Source organism: Abrus precatorius, unplaced genomic scaffold (assembly GCF_003935025.1).
Source record: "Abrus precatorius isolate BTA unplaced genomic scaffold, Abrus_2018 Scaffold4, whole genome shotgun sequence".
Lineage (NCBI taxonomy): Eukaryota > Viridiplantae > Streptophyta > Magnoliopsida > Fabales > Fabaceae > Abrus > Abrus precatorius.
The window spans coordinates 18,397,995-18,414,000 of NW_020874384.1; the positions used below are offsets into that span (position 1 = coordinate 18,397,995).

The following is a 16,006-nucleotide window of genomic DNA, read 5'->3' on the forward strand; positions in this document are numbered from 1 at the left end:
GTGACTTTAAATGTCGGCGTTAAGAGAGTTTTATCTTTTTAAATAAAAATTATCCAACTTATTTTAAATTCATTGAAATTCAATATTTTATTTTAATATTAAGAGTTTAAGATAAAAACAAATATATTTAACACTCGACGAGGAGATGAAACATACTGGTTTAGTTTCTCTTTTTCTTCCTAGCAAAACTCATATTATTTAGTTTTTATGATAAATGTACATAATTATTTTTTTTAACATATTTTCATGCAAAAAAAAAAAAAAAAACTTAACGCATATTCTTACTTGCAATACTTCTTCTTCTTTTCCGAGTAAGAAATTTTATTCAGAACAGGATAACCACGCAAGCCGTTATCATTCATTATTAAACTATCACGTTATGTGTGAGATTTTATGTTGTAATTATTTTTAAAATATTTAATAATTATATTCTGAGATGAAATTTATTGAGTATTTATTAAACTACTTTAACACTGTTAATTAAATATATCACAGTTAAAAAAAGAAGTTCTCCATCCATAATAAACCGAAGTTAAATTCTTCTACGTATACAACATATAAATGATCAAAATCGTTATAGCATAAATATTATTTATTAAATAAATCAGTGTTCAAGTTTATCTTAAAAATAAGTCAAAACACTATTCCCATTTCCCACTTATCCTTCATTTACTTTATGTTGTCTACTCCAACGTATGTTAAGAGAAGAGTAGTAAGTATCTTAATTACATTGGATACACGAAGGTAGATCAGGAGATAATTTTATTCTTGTTTAACTAGATAGTTTCACAAAAATAATTATGAAACCGACTTTTTTGAATCCAGAATGATAGCTTAGTAGTCTTTCATAAAAAAATTGATTTTAGAATTCAAACTCCTGACACAATTAAACGGTGAATAATTTGATCTTTAAAAAGTCCATTACTGTTTTGTAATTTATAAGTATTGAATTAATTTGAATCAATTAAAATTATTAGGATAATAAATACATTCTTATTTTTAATGCAGCTGCATTATAAGTTAAAAAAAATACAATTTTATTTGCATTTAGAGCATGTTTAATTTACTTTTTTAATTTTTTGTACACTTTTTTTATTTAACACTGTTGGACTACAACACAATATTTTTCCTAATTAACTAAGTCTAAAAAAAAAAATATCATAGGTAATTTAAATTCCAATGAAATACTTACACTTCTCTTTATCAACTAATTTCTGCCCTTTATTCTTCTCTCTCCTCAACTTTTTCTATAAGTAAAATATCATACATAACTAATAAAAATAAAAGGTGGCTGATTTAAGTGATGCATATTTAATTTTTCTTAGACCTATTATATATATATATCTGCAGAGAAGTTTGGCTCTATTATATTACAAATACACCTAAATTAAATAAAATCATTTCTTATGAGAAAACATATATGAAAAATGAGGAATGCTATTCATTTAAAAAATTTACAGGAATTGAGCATAAGTTGATGTGGTTAGACTTCGGTGAGCGAAATATCGAAAATCATGAAAATGAAAAATGCTTACAATTAACCAATAAAATGTAAGTACCAATTTGTATCCGTACTGTTTAGCAAAATTCGTGAAATATTACTTGGAAAACTAATCACCCTCAGCTATGTAAAATAACTAATACCACTATCTCCGCAGCAGGCGTAAAACTATATTTGAGCACCATAATACATGGATATAGAAATACGCGTAAAAAAAAGTTTTTAAAAAAAGTGCCAATTTTTTTCATATACAAACTATTTTTTGACGATAAAAACACAGTTATCAATAAACTATAATAGAAAACAAATGGAAAACAACGTAATAATTTTTGTACGTATCTTTAAAAATATAAAACAAAGTGAAAAAATATATAATCTATAATTCATAAAAATCGTATACAAATATTTTTCTAAAACGAAAAAGAAAACATTGCAAATAATAATAAAAATAGTAATAAACAGAATCGTTACCGCTTGATAAACAATCCAATTATTCAACATTTATCATATCCAGCCAGAAAATTGTCAACTCAAAAAAATTAAGAACCATTCGTGTCTTTGGATCTAGAAAATTGCGAGTGATACACAAGGATTGAGAAAGGAAAGGAGATCGCATGTTTTCATTACGAGAATACAGACTATTGCCCGGAGCAAAGAGTGAAAAATAAGCAAGAGAAACAATTTCTTTTTAGTTTCTGGCCCAATCTAGAATTTAGGACGAAAATGTGACTATTCCTCATTGTATCAACAATGATTTAGGGATAAGATGTAAGCTATAGTAAAAACGAATGTAGTCAATCATCATTTTGCCAGATTATTTCAGCAAATGTAATAAGATTCAATTTATATCTCATGGAAAAAGGAGTTTAAGTACACCATTGCCACTGCACTTAAGATCACATATTCAACTAATAAATTAATTTAACTAAACTCATTTATCCTTTATCGCCAGAGGCTAGTATTTCAAAGAATATAAATCTATTACAGATACACCATCTATTGAGAATAAACTTTGATGAATTAAATTACCTTTTATAAAAGAAACTGTTTTAGATGAAAACGTAAAGCAATCCTTGGGAGCTTCAATGCTACAAATGCAATCATTTGAGAATCATTTGAGAAGTCAATTGAGAGACTTCAAGTGGAATACCTGGCATCTTGGAGTGTATGAACTCTTAGTCGAAGCCTGTGCAAACTTCTTGGAAGCAGCTTCGTTCTCCTCTAAGTTAATCTGAAGGAAATACCGAAGCCACCAGGATGAGCTCCTCATCTTAGCCTGAAACAAGATAAATCAATTATAATTATTTTCTCCATGTTGTTTATGTTTATCTCCTTTGATTTCGGAAAGGTTGAGGATCTAAGATCCTGGACATTCTAAATATTCATCCAAGATCAGTAATTGATAATGAAGCAATGACAATAGTAATAGTTTAATCACTATATGTAAATATACTAACCGCTCTTCCAAATTTAGAAACATCAGCAACCTTAACCTTCTGATTATCTGGAAAACCTACATTTATAGATATAATTATCAGACGCCAATATGCCAGAGAAAGGTTCCAAGAGATTATTGATTGCTGCTAAAAAATTCATTCATAATTTCAACCTGCCAGCATGAACCGTGCACAAAAACCTCAACATCTTAGGGGCTGTTTGTTTTTAGGAAATGTTTTTGTTATTTTTGTTTGAATCTTTGAAAACAAGAAACAAAATGAAAATAAAGTGACAGTTTTGTGAATACAAGTGAAAATAAAAAATGAAAATAGAAAACATTTCCTGAAACCACCGCCCATTGGTAATACCAAAATTTCAACCAAAGTAAGCCATGGATCAATGTGTTCAATATGAATGAATGGTTCACATAAGCTAAAACGCACCACTTCTGCTTTATTAACAAACATTATACTGGATGCCAGACTCTACTCTCTATTGAGTCTGTTCAACATTTGGAAAAGTTAATTCCTATATAGCTTGTGAAACAACAAAGTAATTCGGGAAACATATATCCTACTTTCATTTCCTCATATTATGGATCTGTAAATCTAACAAAGCTACATCAACGTTAATTAATGCTAGATAACAGGAATTCCCTTCGTCTGAAATTTTTTTTTATCGATATATGAGATTGGATACTAATTTAAGCGCACATACCAGTAAATATCACTATTCCATCAGATGATACCCTTGCCAAATCTGGAAGAGTTTTGTTAAGGTATCTGGGAGATAAGTAATCAAGCGCATCCGACACAATTACAAGTGAGAATGATTTTGGCCTGTATGGAAGAGGAAACTTGATATCAGCCATACGCACAATGCCTTTGCGGATAAGTGCTTTGCAATTACCATCAACATCCTCTATATCATATGGTTCTACACCCCAGGCTTCTGTTTCCTCCTCCTTCAGCAATTTAGAGACCACATAGCAACTATCGGGACCAACATGCAAAACTTTATGTAAGCTATCACCATATGCTTTCTGCAAAATGGGAATTGCACGTTGGACCTCTCCAGTACACAAATAATCACCTGCATTTGGAAATTCTGCACATCAATTACAATACATTCGGAAGCCAAACAAATGCCAAGTATCATATAGAATGCCATAAAGTTATTTTACGTTAGAGCCAGACCACCAATTTCTTAAACAATTACAGAAAACTCAACCGTATAATCACAATTTCTTGATATTTTGCAAATGTACCCTAGAAGGTAGTAAGCATTACTGAAGTAATCTCAACTGGTAAATTACCATTAAAATTATTCAGTTTAAACCTGGTTATTCTTTACAGAACAATGCCATTAGCATAAAACCAGGCTGCTGAAAAGACAAGAAGTAGAACGCAAATCACAGAAACAACCCAGTGAACGGCACAGTAGGACAAACATATATTGCACTCATTTCACATAAAATACCAACAAGGTCAGTAACTGAAGCACGATCTTTTATCCTATTTGCACAAGTCAGAGATGGTCACTATAACCATCGTGCACAGCCAGTACAAAACCAACTAGAATTGTTTTAGTTACAACTACAAAGAATCAAAGATAATAACGACTACATAACCCAGGGCAGGATATTGCCATCCGGAAACAAGAAAAGATAAAATAACTAACTAGAAAACGCTAATAGCCAAAAGAACAAACCAGGATTGTTCTTTTACTTTCATTTCAGCCACGCACTTCAAAGCATAGTGCATTTCCCAAAAAGATAATTTTATGAAAATGACAGTGAAAACATTTTAGAGAAAGGAATTGGATTTTTTCAAGACGACATAAACCTGGATGGTCACTCACAAACAGAAAGTAACCTTAAGGATTCCATAATTAGGAAAATAAAAATATGCAGTTTTCCATAAATGTAATGATCAAATAAGAAAAATGTGGCACAATTAATGTAATACCAAATAAAATACCCTCGTTTTATTTTTAATTAATTGCTTAAAAAGTAGAATGAAGCAAATGACATCTAAGACTCCGACGAAAGAAAAACAAAATTACCTTCAACCCTGCTCACAGACTCTAAATGGCTGCCAAATCCGCCTATAAAAAACACCAGAGAGGAAAAATAAATCCAGGCATGTAAAATAGTAACAAATCCACAAAATAACAAGCAACAGATCAAAGTAGGTAAGGCGGGATAATAAAGGGAAAATAACATCCGAATTAAAGTGAGAAACAATTTGAGACAAACCTGAGCCCTTGTACATATAGGCAATGAGAAACAGGCCACCCTATAAAAGTTAAAAGTGATTAGAATATGCTCCACATAAAAACATAGTATTTGACAATTAAGCTCCATGCGTTAATCTATACATTACCACGATTATGAGCCCAACCGACAAAACTGGTGACGACCTCGATTTCGAAGATGAAAACAATCCACCTCCGTTGTCTCCGAATCGCCGAGACGTATTCACCGGTCTCCGCGACATCTCTTCTCGATTTAATTGTCTATCACCACAACGATGTTATGTAGTATTATTCTGCAGTTTAAGTCATCATGAACATATCAATAAATGGATCAATAAGACACGGCAATAGCAAGCTTTATTCGTTACCACAATATCGCACAGATACAATTCACACACCCATTGAAAGCGTGGCAGCTATATCTAAAGAACGGAAAAAAGAAAGTATAGAAAAATATTAATGGTTGCGCCAAATACATAGGAAGCCAATTATTCCATATTGTTGCACTCGTTCCGGACGCGGATCCGTACAATGTTCTCTGCTTAGTGCTTACCAGTGAACAGTGTTATAGAACTTGGTCTATACAATTGATGTCAGAGGCTAGATCTGAAGTTTGTGCATTTTGTCTGTCCTCCACAACGCGCATGGATATAGAAACATAGACAGAGAAACAGAGACTTTGTTCGTGGGAATGTAACTAATGTTCCTGTTGCTATGCTTTACCAACTAAACTATAGAACGCACGTAGTGTCGGTTGGTTGGTTTCAACTGATGGGTTCATAATGGGCTTCTCACGGGCCCACTTTCTTTCATTCCTTCTATTACTTCGGCCCAATACAAAATTGTTTATTTTTCTACGGCTCGTTACTAACCAACAGCACGGAAGATATTAAGTTGTCAATAATTTATTTATAGCGATTAACAAAAGAAAATAGAAGAGTTTGTAAATTGCGTTGGGAATAAAGGCGAAGAAAGGAAAAGTGCCGCAAAGGATGTGTGTGTTTGGGTTGTGGAATCTTCTGTGATCGAAGTTGTTGAATGGTATCTTTGTTGACGAGGGAGAAGAAATGAAGGATGACGCGGACAAAGATAAAGGCGAAGACGCGAAGCTTTGGGGAGTTTTCCTCTTCAGTTTGATTGGCGCCGCTGCCACTACCTTAGCGGTGAGCTTCTACGCGTTCCTTTCCGTCGATTTTCTTATCTCAATCGATTTTAGGTTTAGGTTGAGAAGAATCGAGAGGTGGATCTTGTGTTTTCGGAGCGTTTAGATTATTGCAATTGCTTATGAATTTGTAGGTCGGTCAGCTGCGGAGGACCGTTGATTGGTTCTGTGTTCAGGTATGCTGTATTCGATTTCGAATTTGTTACAAACTATCGGCATTGAAATATACTACAGCGATGGTCTGTGGTTTATGCGGGAGAAAAACGTTTTTATCTTACATTCTGTGAATATATGCTTTCCGTGTTGTGTTTTTGGGATGATTTACTGGTGTAGTTATTAGTATGAGAGTTGAAGGGTCTAGGTTTTTCTATTCTCAATTATCGTTGAGCTGGAACGGAGAGATTGACGGTGTGTGGTTTTGAAAATGTTATTGTAGCTATCGAAGACGCAGTCGTCATGGAAAAGGGGGAGTGATGGTTCTTTCCGAACGGCATTTCAGGAAGAGGCGTGGAGGAGGCACAATAAGCGATTGCAAGAGGAGTACGAGGAGGAGATGGAGAGAGTGGTGAGCTTCTTTATTCTCTCTGTAGTACTTTTTTTCTTGTTTTCTTCTTGATTTAGTGTTACTGTTATTACTATTACTCTTGTTTTTGTATTACTACTACGAACTTTGCATTGTATTTTTGAAATTTGAGATGAAGAGGTGCTTTGCTGGAAGAAACAAAATCTTAATTCTTTATAGTAGCCCAAAAAGAATGCCAAATTTAGCTTAGCATGAGTGTTGGATTGGATGGTTATTGTAGGCACCTTAGCTTGAGCCAAGGTGATGACAATAATTTTCTAAAATATACGTGATAATATCTTCCTAAGAAACATAACTTACTAAAGATCAAATCCCAAAAAAATAATGAAAGATCTCTTTCCTAAGAGGACATTCTAAACTCTATGAATAACACAATAATCCTTAAATATGCCTCTTCATTCAGCATCACTAGCCACTAGGTATTCTCAATCTGCTTTTTGTAGGAACGAATAAGGCGTATGCAAAGTGTGTTTAACAGAGAGAGGAATAAGTACAAAAGAAGCTATGAAAGCTGGAGGGAAAATGGCCCTGGTGCATATCATCAGCATTTCCAGAGAGAGGACTGGTATTGGAAGGCTGATACATCCTTCAGAGACAGGAGGACTAATTATCGAGAAACTCCAAGAGAGAGTGGACACTACGCTTTATCACATCACTACTCAGTTTTGGGTCTTGACAGGTACTTACAAAAATCTTGGATAATTGGCTATTTTATATAATGAATCCAGAGCTTTCAACAAACCTTCTCATTTTAAGAAGTTTGTGATTATACATTTAAACAAGTTCTAGCTTGTAATTTTTTTATATCTATTGGTAGTTGCAACATGCAACTTGTGATAGAACTGAACCTACCCTAGATGAGAAGGAGCAGAACAATTTGCAATGGAATTCCATATTTTCACTTGAATTGTAAATGTAATTTTCCAAATACGTAAAAGACCTGTGCATGAGTGTCCTATTTGCATAAGAAATTAGCATGCTTGTTTTACATTCATTATTATATTGAATGTTAGCCTTTTTTTATGGACCTCAGGTTTAGAAAAGCACAATATTCGGATGCTGAGATTAAGGTAACTTCTCTTTTTGTCCTAATGCCTTGCATGTTACAGTTAGTGTTTTACCAAGATTTTATCCATGAATCACTGTATGCATCATACCCATCTTGATAAAATAGAAGTGTTTCATCTTATTTTACTTTCAGCTTCTATGGTATGTAACACATGACTAGAATTGACACTTAATTGATACTACAAGTATATTTTGGGTTTGAGCACCATTCTTCAACACCTTGTTTAATTATTACACTGTTGGAAATTAGTGAAGTCATATACAATGATGTCACAGTCTCACATAGAATTTGTGCTCGTTGCTCATGACAAATTATAGGCCTGCCATAATGTGTACATTTGTCCAACTATTAGCCTCCCTAGAGAGCATGGTGCTCTACCTGATTCCTATAGTTCCTATAGTTTTCATGAATTAATCCTGATTTGATTTCCTGTGGTGTTTCTGTCCTCATATTTTTGTTAAATATTTTGGCATTGTTGTTACTGTTGCTTATTGCCCTCTGTGTTATCTACATTACCTTGATGTTATATCTTAATTTCATTTATAAATTATCCTCTCATCTTTGCAGACAGCATTTAGGACCAAGGCAAAGGAGTATCATCCTGATCAGAACCAAGATAATATAGGTAAGTCTTGACTTATAATCAGCACTAAAGATCTTGTAGTCTAAGCTATGATATTATTAACCACAGATCCATATGTATGGAAATGTTACAGAGGCTGCGGAGGCAAAATTTAAAGAAGTGTTGACTTCTTATGAGGCCATAAAACAGGAAAGGAGGAACCATAATCTATAATTGCCTAAATCTGCTCAACTATCCTGGGACCCGAAAAGATGCAAGGTATTCCAAATAATTAATAAAGTTCCTCATTACCTCGTTGAATTATCATCCAGCTAAAATATAGTGGTGCTACCTGTAAATTTTCTGCAATGATTAGAGAATTAGATTATGGCTTTTTTTTAATTTTGAAATTCATCAAGTATAAGGTTATGTACTTAATTAATTAGCATTCCCAATAGATGTTTATAGCTCCCGTAATTGGGTCTCGGTAGATTCCAGGGGGCTGTGTTTGCCCAATACTTCACTTCTTGTACACAGTTGTAGCCCTTCAAAGTACCATGAGGATTTCTTCATGTTACATGATCCTTGTGTTCTGTGTTTTTGCATTTTTGCTTAAGTGAGTGAATAATTTTTTGCTTAATGCAAAAATACAGGTATATGAGGGACATGTTCGCGCTAAAACATGAAGGAATTTTGATCCTTCAAAGTAGCTAAACTATTTTCTCACACAAAAATGCGCTATCAAATCTACCGCACACTTTATTTGCAGTTTCTTTGTAAATCACTATTATTACTACATATGATGTCAGTCACACCACTTAAACTTAGTTTGACGACCCATTCATTATCCTGCTTCTACAAGGTCAGGTTTTACCACGGGTAGAACGTTCATTTATATAAGGCGTTTTAACTTTTTAGTTTGGACTTATTTATCGTTTGTTTTTTAAAACTAATTATCAATTAGACAAACTACGTCGTAGCATCTTAAAAGGCATTTTCCTGTTAAGTAACTAATATAATTAGATTCCTTAATATAGATTAGGTCTGGTAAGGGCAGAAAAATATCTTTGATGGCAGTAAAGGAAAAATTATACAAGTTTCTTTTGGTGGTTTTTTTTTTTTTTTTTTTAAACTTTTCTGCCCTTTGTAGGAAGGGAGCTGGATTATAGGTGTGCGTGCGACTTAAAATAGTTTTAATTTTTGCTTTATACGGAAGATTGTACTGATGATAGCATGTTCAATTCTGTTTTTCCCCCATCGGTAATTAAAATGTAACATTTGTTAACAGATTTGCATAACTCGTTTGAATAGTTCAAAGAAAATATGGTAATCAAGTATTTAATTGTTGGCAGCATGACTCCATCGAGTGTCAATGTCATTACTCGTTACCATGCGTCGAACGCCCGGTGACAAAAGAAGTCTGTGTATGTGGAAGCCTTAGAAAGAGGCAGGACCCGATTGCTTTCCGAAGGTCGACGTTGCCCCACATATTTAGGCTCTTAATTATTACGGGTCACTAATATATGTCGTTTTCTTCGAAAATGTGCGTCAATTTGGTACCCAATGAGCTAAATTTGAAGTGAAATTTGATCGCGAAAAACTATGATCAATTTAGAGAAGTGGGAGCTTAGGTTGCGAAAATTAATCCGGGACTATATTGGATAAGAATATATATTGGATCACCAAATACCAACTTTTTCTGTAGCTTACATTTATGCTTCAATACAAGTTGTGTCAGACATCATAAGGGCATGATTCTTGTATTATATCTATTGCAACCTGCTATTGTTAGCTGCATGAGATCTCATCCTACTAGAAATTATTTGTATTAAAATCTCCCATCCTCGGATCTGTACGCTTTTTATTATTCACGTTCTGGATCTAATAGTATCCGCTCCTGAATCAATCAATAACCAGGGATTGAAAAAGAACAAAAACAGTTGAAGAAAAGCTATAAAATCTAACACGCAATTTAAAATTGACTCTACAAAGAATTCACACGAAAGCCATAATGTTTACAGATGTCTTAATAGAACCCTATAGATTTCTGAAGAATGAAAAAAGCTCATCTTGATAACACCTTGAGTGGAGAAGAGGTATTCACTGATATTCAATTTTTAAGCAGCCGGAGGATTTCTATAGTAAGCTGAAACAGTTGCAGGAAAGAACATCTGACGGACTCCTTCAGCCTTAATTATGGGCAAGATGATTCCAGATGCACTCTGACAAAAGATAATTTATTTTTCAGATAGAATTAACGAAGATTATCCGGGTAATTATTCAAATAAATGAACAATAATCCGAAATGTTTCTACTTACAGAAATTAATCGAAGTCCAGTCCATATCCGTTTAGGGGAAGGAAACGGTAGCAGTAGACGGCCAACCCCATATATTGCAACAGCAAAGAAATGGAGAACCAGGCTCAAGGGCCGAGGGTTTAATCCTGATAGTAATGAGACTGGCCCTTCTGAGAATAGACCTCCAAGACTAAGATAATCGAAGCAAGCTTGACGCATTTCCTTCCTCGCAGGATCAGGTGATGCGCAAAAGACCTTGTAAAGGGCTCCAGCCAACGTATTTATAGTGGATGCCACAGGCTACAAATTGAAAGATTTAAGATAGTTTAGGTAACAAGCAGAGCCACTGGGTTTCATGAACGTTTGTTCGTCTTTTCAGTTCAGAAGAAAAGTTGGTTGGTCAGAACGCAATTACCTTGCGCAAGGTATAAAATGATTCAAGGTATTTGCAAAGGCTGGATGCATCATTCAGGTCACGCAATGGCCTGAGAAGATTTCGCAGCAACACTATATCAGATAATGCCACGGTCATTCCACCCCCTGTTAGAGGATGGCGCATGTTGAATGCATCTCCCATCAGTAGGGCTCCGGGAGTAGGATAAGGAGCCGCTGGCATGCTTCTATTTGGCATTGTCCTGATATTGCCTTTGTCCACTGCAGCTATGAAAGCCTCGTGAAGCTCAGGGGGAACCTGCATTGATTTTCTACTTATCATCAACTGAAAGACTATAATTATTAACGAGGTGAAATAAAATCCTGCTCTCGTCGAAGGTTAAAGAATTTTTAGAACCTCTAGAATATACTGAGTACCTGTGGAGCTATAACTCTCTTCAAATAATTTGCCATTTCACCATTGGAAATAGATGGAACCTTCTGACCGGGAACATCAACCAGACAGCGAATTTCTGTACTACTTATAGGATAGAACAGAACTGGCGAAGGATCTCCCAGTATGACATGGCCATGATTTGCGCAAGGAAGTTCACAGTTCTCCAAAACTAAGCCAACGAAACAAGAGGGAACATCTACCTGCATATAATCCATTACAAAATACCAGTGATGACTACTCTTTTTGACAAGCATGACTTACAAGAACATTTAACCGGAAGGGGGAGAAAACTCAAAATGAATAATAGCAATATGTTAATTCATTGCATGGATGTGTGTTACTTCATAGAAAGAAACCGAACAATTTTATTTGAGTCTGGAAACTAAATCACATATCTAAGCTTGTTTAGGCTGAAATTTTTATCACCTTAGGATTACAAAGAGATCGGCGTAAGTTTGAGAAACAACCATCACAAACAATGGTAAGAGGTGCACATGCTGATAATTCTTGACTATCTTTCGTTTTGTAGTGCACACCTTTAATTATCCCCTTGTCTTCAAGTAGGGACGTAACAGTTCCTTGTTGCAATCGTACACTAGAGAATATAAGAGAAATTAAGAAAAAACACATAAATATATGAGTGAACAAGAAAATACCTTCAGTTCAAGTTTAGAATAGTAGGTATACTTAAAATTCCTAAGCATCATTTCTAAATTTTTACATATGGCAGTCAATGTGATCTGAAATAGGGAGGCAGAACCAATAGCATAAATAACTTCAAACCAAAGTAATTTGGTTTTAAATATATACCCAAAGCTTAAATGGCAGGCAAGAAAAAATTTTGAAATATGAGGTCAAATGGTGCGGTTCTCAAAAATCAAAATCTTCTGTATAGAATAGTTGGCAAGTGCAAGTGCATCACCGTAGCAAGTCAATGTTATATAAGACAAAAAAGGACTGTGATGTGGAGGAAGAAACCAATACTTGGGAAGGGAGGTAGCCTTCTCTCTCATCCTCTGAATAAAACGCCCATTGTGAAAGCTTCTTCCAGCTACATCCGAGTGAAACTTATCCAAGGGATAGGAGAGTCGTGTGTGTTTTCCATCCTTGAAAAGAGCATAACCAAACACTTGCTGAGCATCAATTTTTTCTACGCAATCTGCAATAATAGACAAGCCATGATCATTCTCCAATCTCCATTTTCCTCACCAGAGTTAAAAAGACAAAAAATTGTGTATTTCCGGCACTCACGATCAGCCACAATCTAGAAGTGCAAAATATTATATGCCGTACGCGCATAGTTAAGTTTGCACTACCTTCAAGTCCCAGCTCAATTAATTTGAGATAGCCACCAGGTTGCAGCAACTCTCCAACAATTCGGTCTGGTTCACTCAGATCTCTTTCGATTACAAGAACTCGACGTCCATCCTACATTAGATAATAGTTATGCAGTCAAAACTTATTAGAGTCCCAAATATGTATCAGCTCGAATCTAATTGATCAACAACAAAACACAAAAAACACTAGAAAAAAAAAGGGAGAGAAAGGTGATGAACAGCTGGACCGCATAACCTAATGTCCTAAAGTAAAGTTCAAAGACGCGGTTTCCCATTGCCATGCAACGAAGAAAAAAGGAAAGAAAACAGGGGGTCATCTTTCAAAATTAATAAATCGAGTAATAGCAGACACTAACAACCAACGATCAAGCAATATAAGCAGGATCGTCAATTGTATATAAAGGATCTCCATCAGTAAAAGTGAAATTTTCTGCTCTCGCTTTTAAATTGGACGCAGGTTAGAGTAACTGTACAAATCAAACTCTTTATTGCTTGACTGTCGGTAAATAACTGTAAATAGAAGTGTTTGTTCATGCAAAAAGCCAGCTAGTTTTGATTAGAAACAGGGATGTTGTGCTGTACAGTAAAGCCAACAAGAAATTTCAAAAACTCTTATGTTCTTCACTGCGGTACTTAAATAGTTTCTTCAAGAACAAGATACGTAACATCTTGCTCATCCTGAATCAGACAAATTACATCTTCAGCTGCTTAGATGAAAAATAAATAAATAAATCAAACGCCAAAATATTTTACTGTCAACATTTTCAACTGCGTATTATACATCCACACTATACGTGCAAGATCCATTACCTGCAAACAGAGTATTGTAATTTTCTTCAACACACATGGTTAACAATAATAAAATCAGAATCAAACGCAATATTCACATTGCCGAAACAATGACGCAAATCAATATTCGTAATATTTTTCTCTCAAATCTCAACGGAAGAAGAAAAGCAATAAGCACTCCTGGAACAACTTTCAACAAACATTAACACTTTGCCTGCATGATTGTCATAGCTCAAATAATCCCTCTTTCTATAACGCTATAGGCCTCGCCTCGAAGAAATCATACAAGCGAAAATTAATCTTACTCGCAAATAAACAGTAAATCAAAATGCATATCCGTTATCGTCAACCAATCGCACTTCACCATCGAAGAAACGACAACACTCTTTTCATCTGGTTTCGGATGAGGCGTTAAGAACGAAGAAATAAGCATTGAATCGAAATACAAATACCTTTATACTAAGAAGAGAGATCAAAATACCTTGCCGAGAGTGTGAGCGAGAGCGGAGCCAGCAACACCGGCTCCTACAATGATGACGTCAACGTCTCCGTCACGGTTCAAGGATCTGCATTCTCCGGCGGCGGTGGTTATGTTATCGGCGCACGTAACGGCGGCCTCAGATGAAGCGCAACGGCTCCTCCGTGCGAAAACCAAACTGTGGAGCGCAACGAGACTAAGCACAGAGCATACGATCCATCCAAGAACGTAGGGATCCACCATTTCGAGGAACCTAACTGCCATGAAGACGATGGTGTGGTGTTCGATTTCTCTCTTTCTCTGTTAGTCTCTGTTTCTGGCTCTAGTTTTTCTCTCTCTGCTTCGCTGGCAGCAATGTGAAAATGAATTTTAAGTTTGGTTCTGTTAGCGTGGCTTAACGGAATAGAGAAGCTTCTGGAAGGAAGGAGATGAAATTTATACGCAGACGGGGGTAATGGCCATGGACATGGCATGGCTTAGGTTACGGATTCCCTCTAGCTTAAAGGAGAAAACAACAAAACATTTTTACATATATTTTGCATAAGCGAATTTTTAAGATTTGCTTAAACAAATTTGCGCCTCAGCGGGGGACGCACGTCTCCCTCACGTGTTTTCTTTTCTATGTTTTGCTCATTTTTATATATATAATTTTGATCTTTTAATCTTTTTAGGTAATTGAGTTTTTTAATTTAAAAAAAATAAATTTGATTTTCGTTAGTTGTTTTTCTTTAAAACTCTTAATTTTTTATTTTTTATAAAATTATTAAAAATTAAAAAATTTATTTAAAATATATTAACTAAAAGTTAAAATTTTATCAGTTTTTTTTCAGAAGAATAATCTCATATTTTATAACTTCAAAAATTTTTAATTCAGAAAATAAAAAATGAGTAGAAAATTATTGAGTTTGAAATTAACAAAATTTGATTTAATAGTAAATTTTTACTTTTATACCCATAAAGATAGATATTACCAGAATCTAACATGTTATGTTTATCCAAAGTGAGGCGTGTTCTTTTTAAATTTAAGTGAACAGTAAGTCTATTATTCGTAGAGTTTTGATAATGAATTAATATAGAAAATAAATTTATTAGAAAATATACTTAGAGTGTATTGATAATGTGTTAAAAAAATTCAATTTTTTAATCAATAACTTATAACTTTTTGTATGAATCCTTTAAAATTAATTAAATAAATTTATTGATTAAACTTATTACAGTAATTAAAAATGTTGTCTTAAATTGATATTTAAACTCATACCCGTGTACTACAAAGTGTTAAAGAAAAGATATGCAACTATATGAAAAATAATATATATTTAATAACTAAATATTTGGTATTATTGTAATTTGGGCCTATAGCTTAAGTTGTCTATTACACGATAAAAACATTTTCATTTGTTTTGTTTTTATTTAAAATTATTATTTTTATATATTTTAGTTTATTTGAGATGTAGAGACAGGTATAGACTGAACACATTGAATATATAGATTTTAAAAGTCATTTTGCAAGATCTGAATAATATTGTTTTTCATTTACGAATTACCATGGGTGAGCTAACGTCTGAGTGATAAGTGAAAAACAATAAATGGTTAACGTAATTAATACCTTATATTAATTAGTACAAATTTAGAGTAATTAATATTTTTTTACCTTATAAATTAATTATTTACCTATTTCCTATGCACTAAAAAAATAATTTCTTAC

At 34.0% G+C, this 16,006-nt stretch overlaps 3 protein-coding genes across 10 annotated transcripts; 1 reads left to right on the forward strand and 2 right to left on the reverse strand.

Annotated features, from left to right (window-relative positions):
• Positions 1-2,323: 2,323 nt before the first annotated feature.
• Positions 2,324-5,888, reverse strand: LOC113865073 (probable pectin methylesterase CGR3). Of its 2 annotated transcripts, none has more exons than XM_027499431.1 (7): positions 5,593-5,734; positions 5,323-5,487; positions 5,196-5,235; positions 5,003-5,044; positions 3,656-4,030; positions 2,959-3,014; positions 2,324-2,777 (listed from the first exon to the last, which is right to left on the reverse strand). In XM_027499431.1, exons 2-7 carry the CDS (start codon positions 5,434-5,436, stop codon positions 2,625-2,627), a joined length of 780 nt encoding a protein of 259 aa, XP_027355232.1. In that variant the 5' UTR covers positions 5,437-5,487; positions 5,593-5,734; the 3' UTR covers positions 2,324-2,624. The 2 variants fall into 2 exon arrangements, with proteins under 2 accessions (XP_027355232.1, XP_027355231.1); XM_027499430.1 differs by lacking the exon at positions 5,593-5,734 and adding an exon at positions 5,748-5,888 and having other exon boundaries at positions 2,357-2,777.
• A 198-nt stretch (positions 5,889-6,086) lies between these two features.
• LOC113864682 lies at positions 6,087-10,511 on the forward strand. Of its 6 annotated transcripts, none has more exons than XR_003504904.1 (9): positions 6,087-6,357; positions 6,491-6,532; positions 6,793-6,921; positions 7,383-7,618; positions 7,973-8,009; positions 8,576-8,633; positions 8,725-8,849; positions 9,721-9,830; positions 9,923-9,998. XR_003504904.1 is itself a non-coding variant. In XM_027498681.1 (8 exons), the coding sequence occupies exons 1-7, from the start codon at positions 6,262-6,264 to the stop codon at positions 8,802-8,804; spliced, it is 678 nt and encodes a 225-aa protein (XP_027354482.1). In that variant the 5' UTR covers positions 6,087-6,261; the 3' UTR covers positions 8,805-8,849; positions 9,923-10,006. The 6 variants fall into 6 exon arrangements, 4 of the variants coding, with proteins under 4 accessions (XP_027354482.1, XP_027354484.1, XP_027354481.1 ...); XR_003504903.1 differs by having other exon boundaries at positions 9,721-9,841; positions 9,923-9,962; XM_027498681.1 differs by lacking the exon at positions 9,721-9,830 and having other exon boundaries at positions 9,923-10,006.
• A 7-nt stretch (positions 10,512-10,518) lies between these two features.
• On the reverse strand, positions 10,519-14,807 carry LOC113864681 (squalene monooxygenase-like). 2 transcript variants are annotated; one of them, XM_027498678.1, is made up of 8 exons: positions 14,305-14,807; positions 13,014-13,125; positions 12,682-12,856; positions 12,124-12,292; positions 11,679-11,897; positions 11,284-11,559; positions 10,890-11,168; positions 10,519-10,792 (listed from the first exon to the last, which is right to left on the reverse strand). In XM_027498678.1, the coding sequence occupies exons 1-8, from the start codon at positions 14,563-14,565 to the stop codon at positions 10,688-10,690; spliced, it is 1,596 nt and encodes a 531-aa protein (XP_027354479.1). In that variant the 5' UTR covers positions 14,566-14,807; the 3' UTR covers positions 10,519-10,687. The 2 variants fall into 2 exon arrangements, with proteins under 2 accessions (XP_027354479.1, XP_027354480.1); XM_027498679.1 differs by having other exon boundaries at positions 10,527-10,792; positions 11,679-11,893; positions 12,234-12,292; positions 14,305-14,745.
• Positions 14,808-16,006: the final 1,199 nt, after the last annotated feature.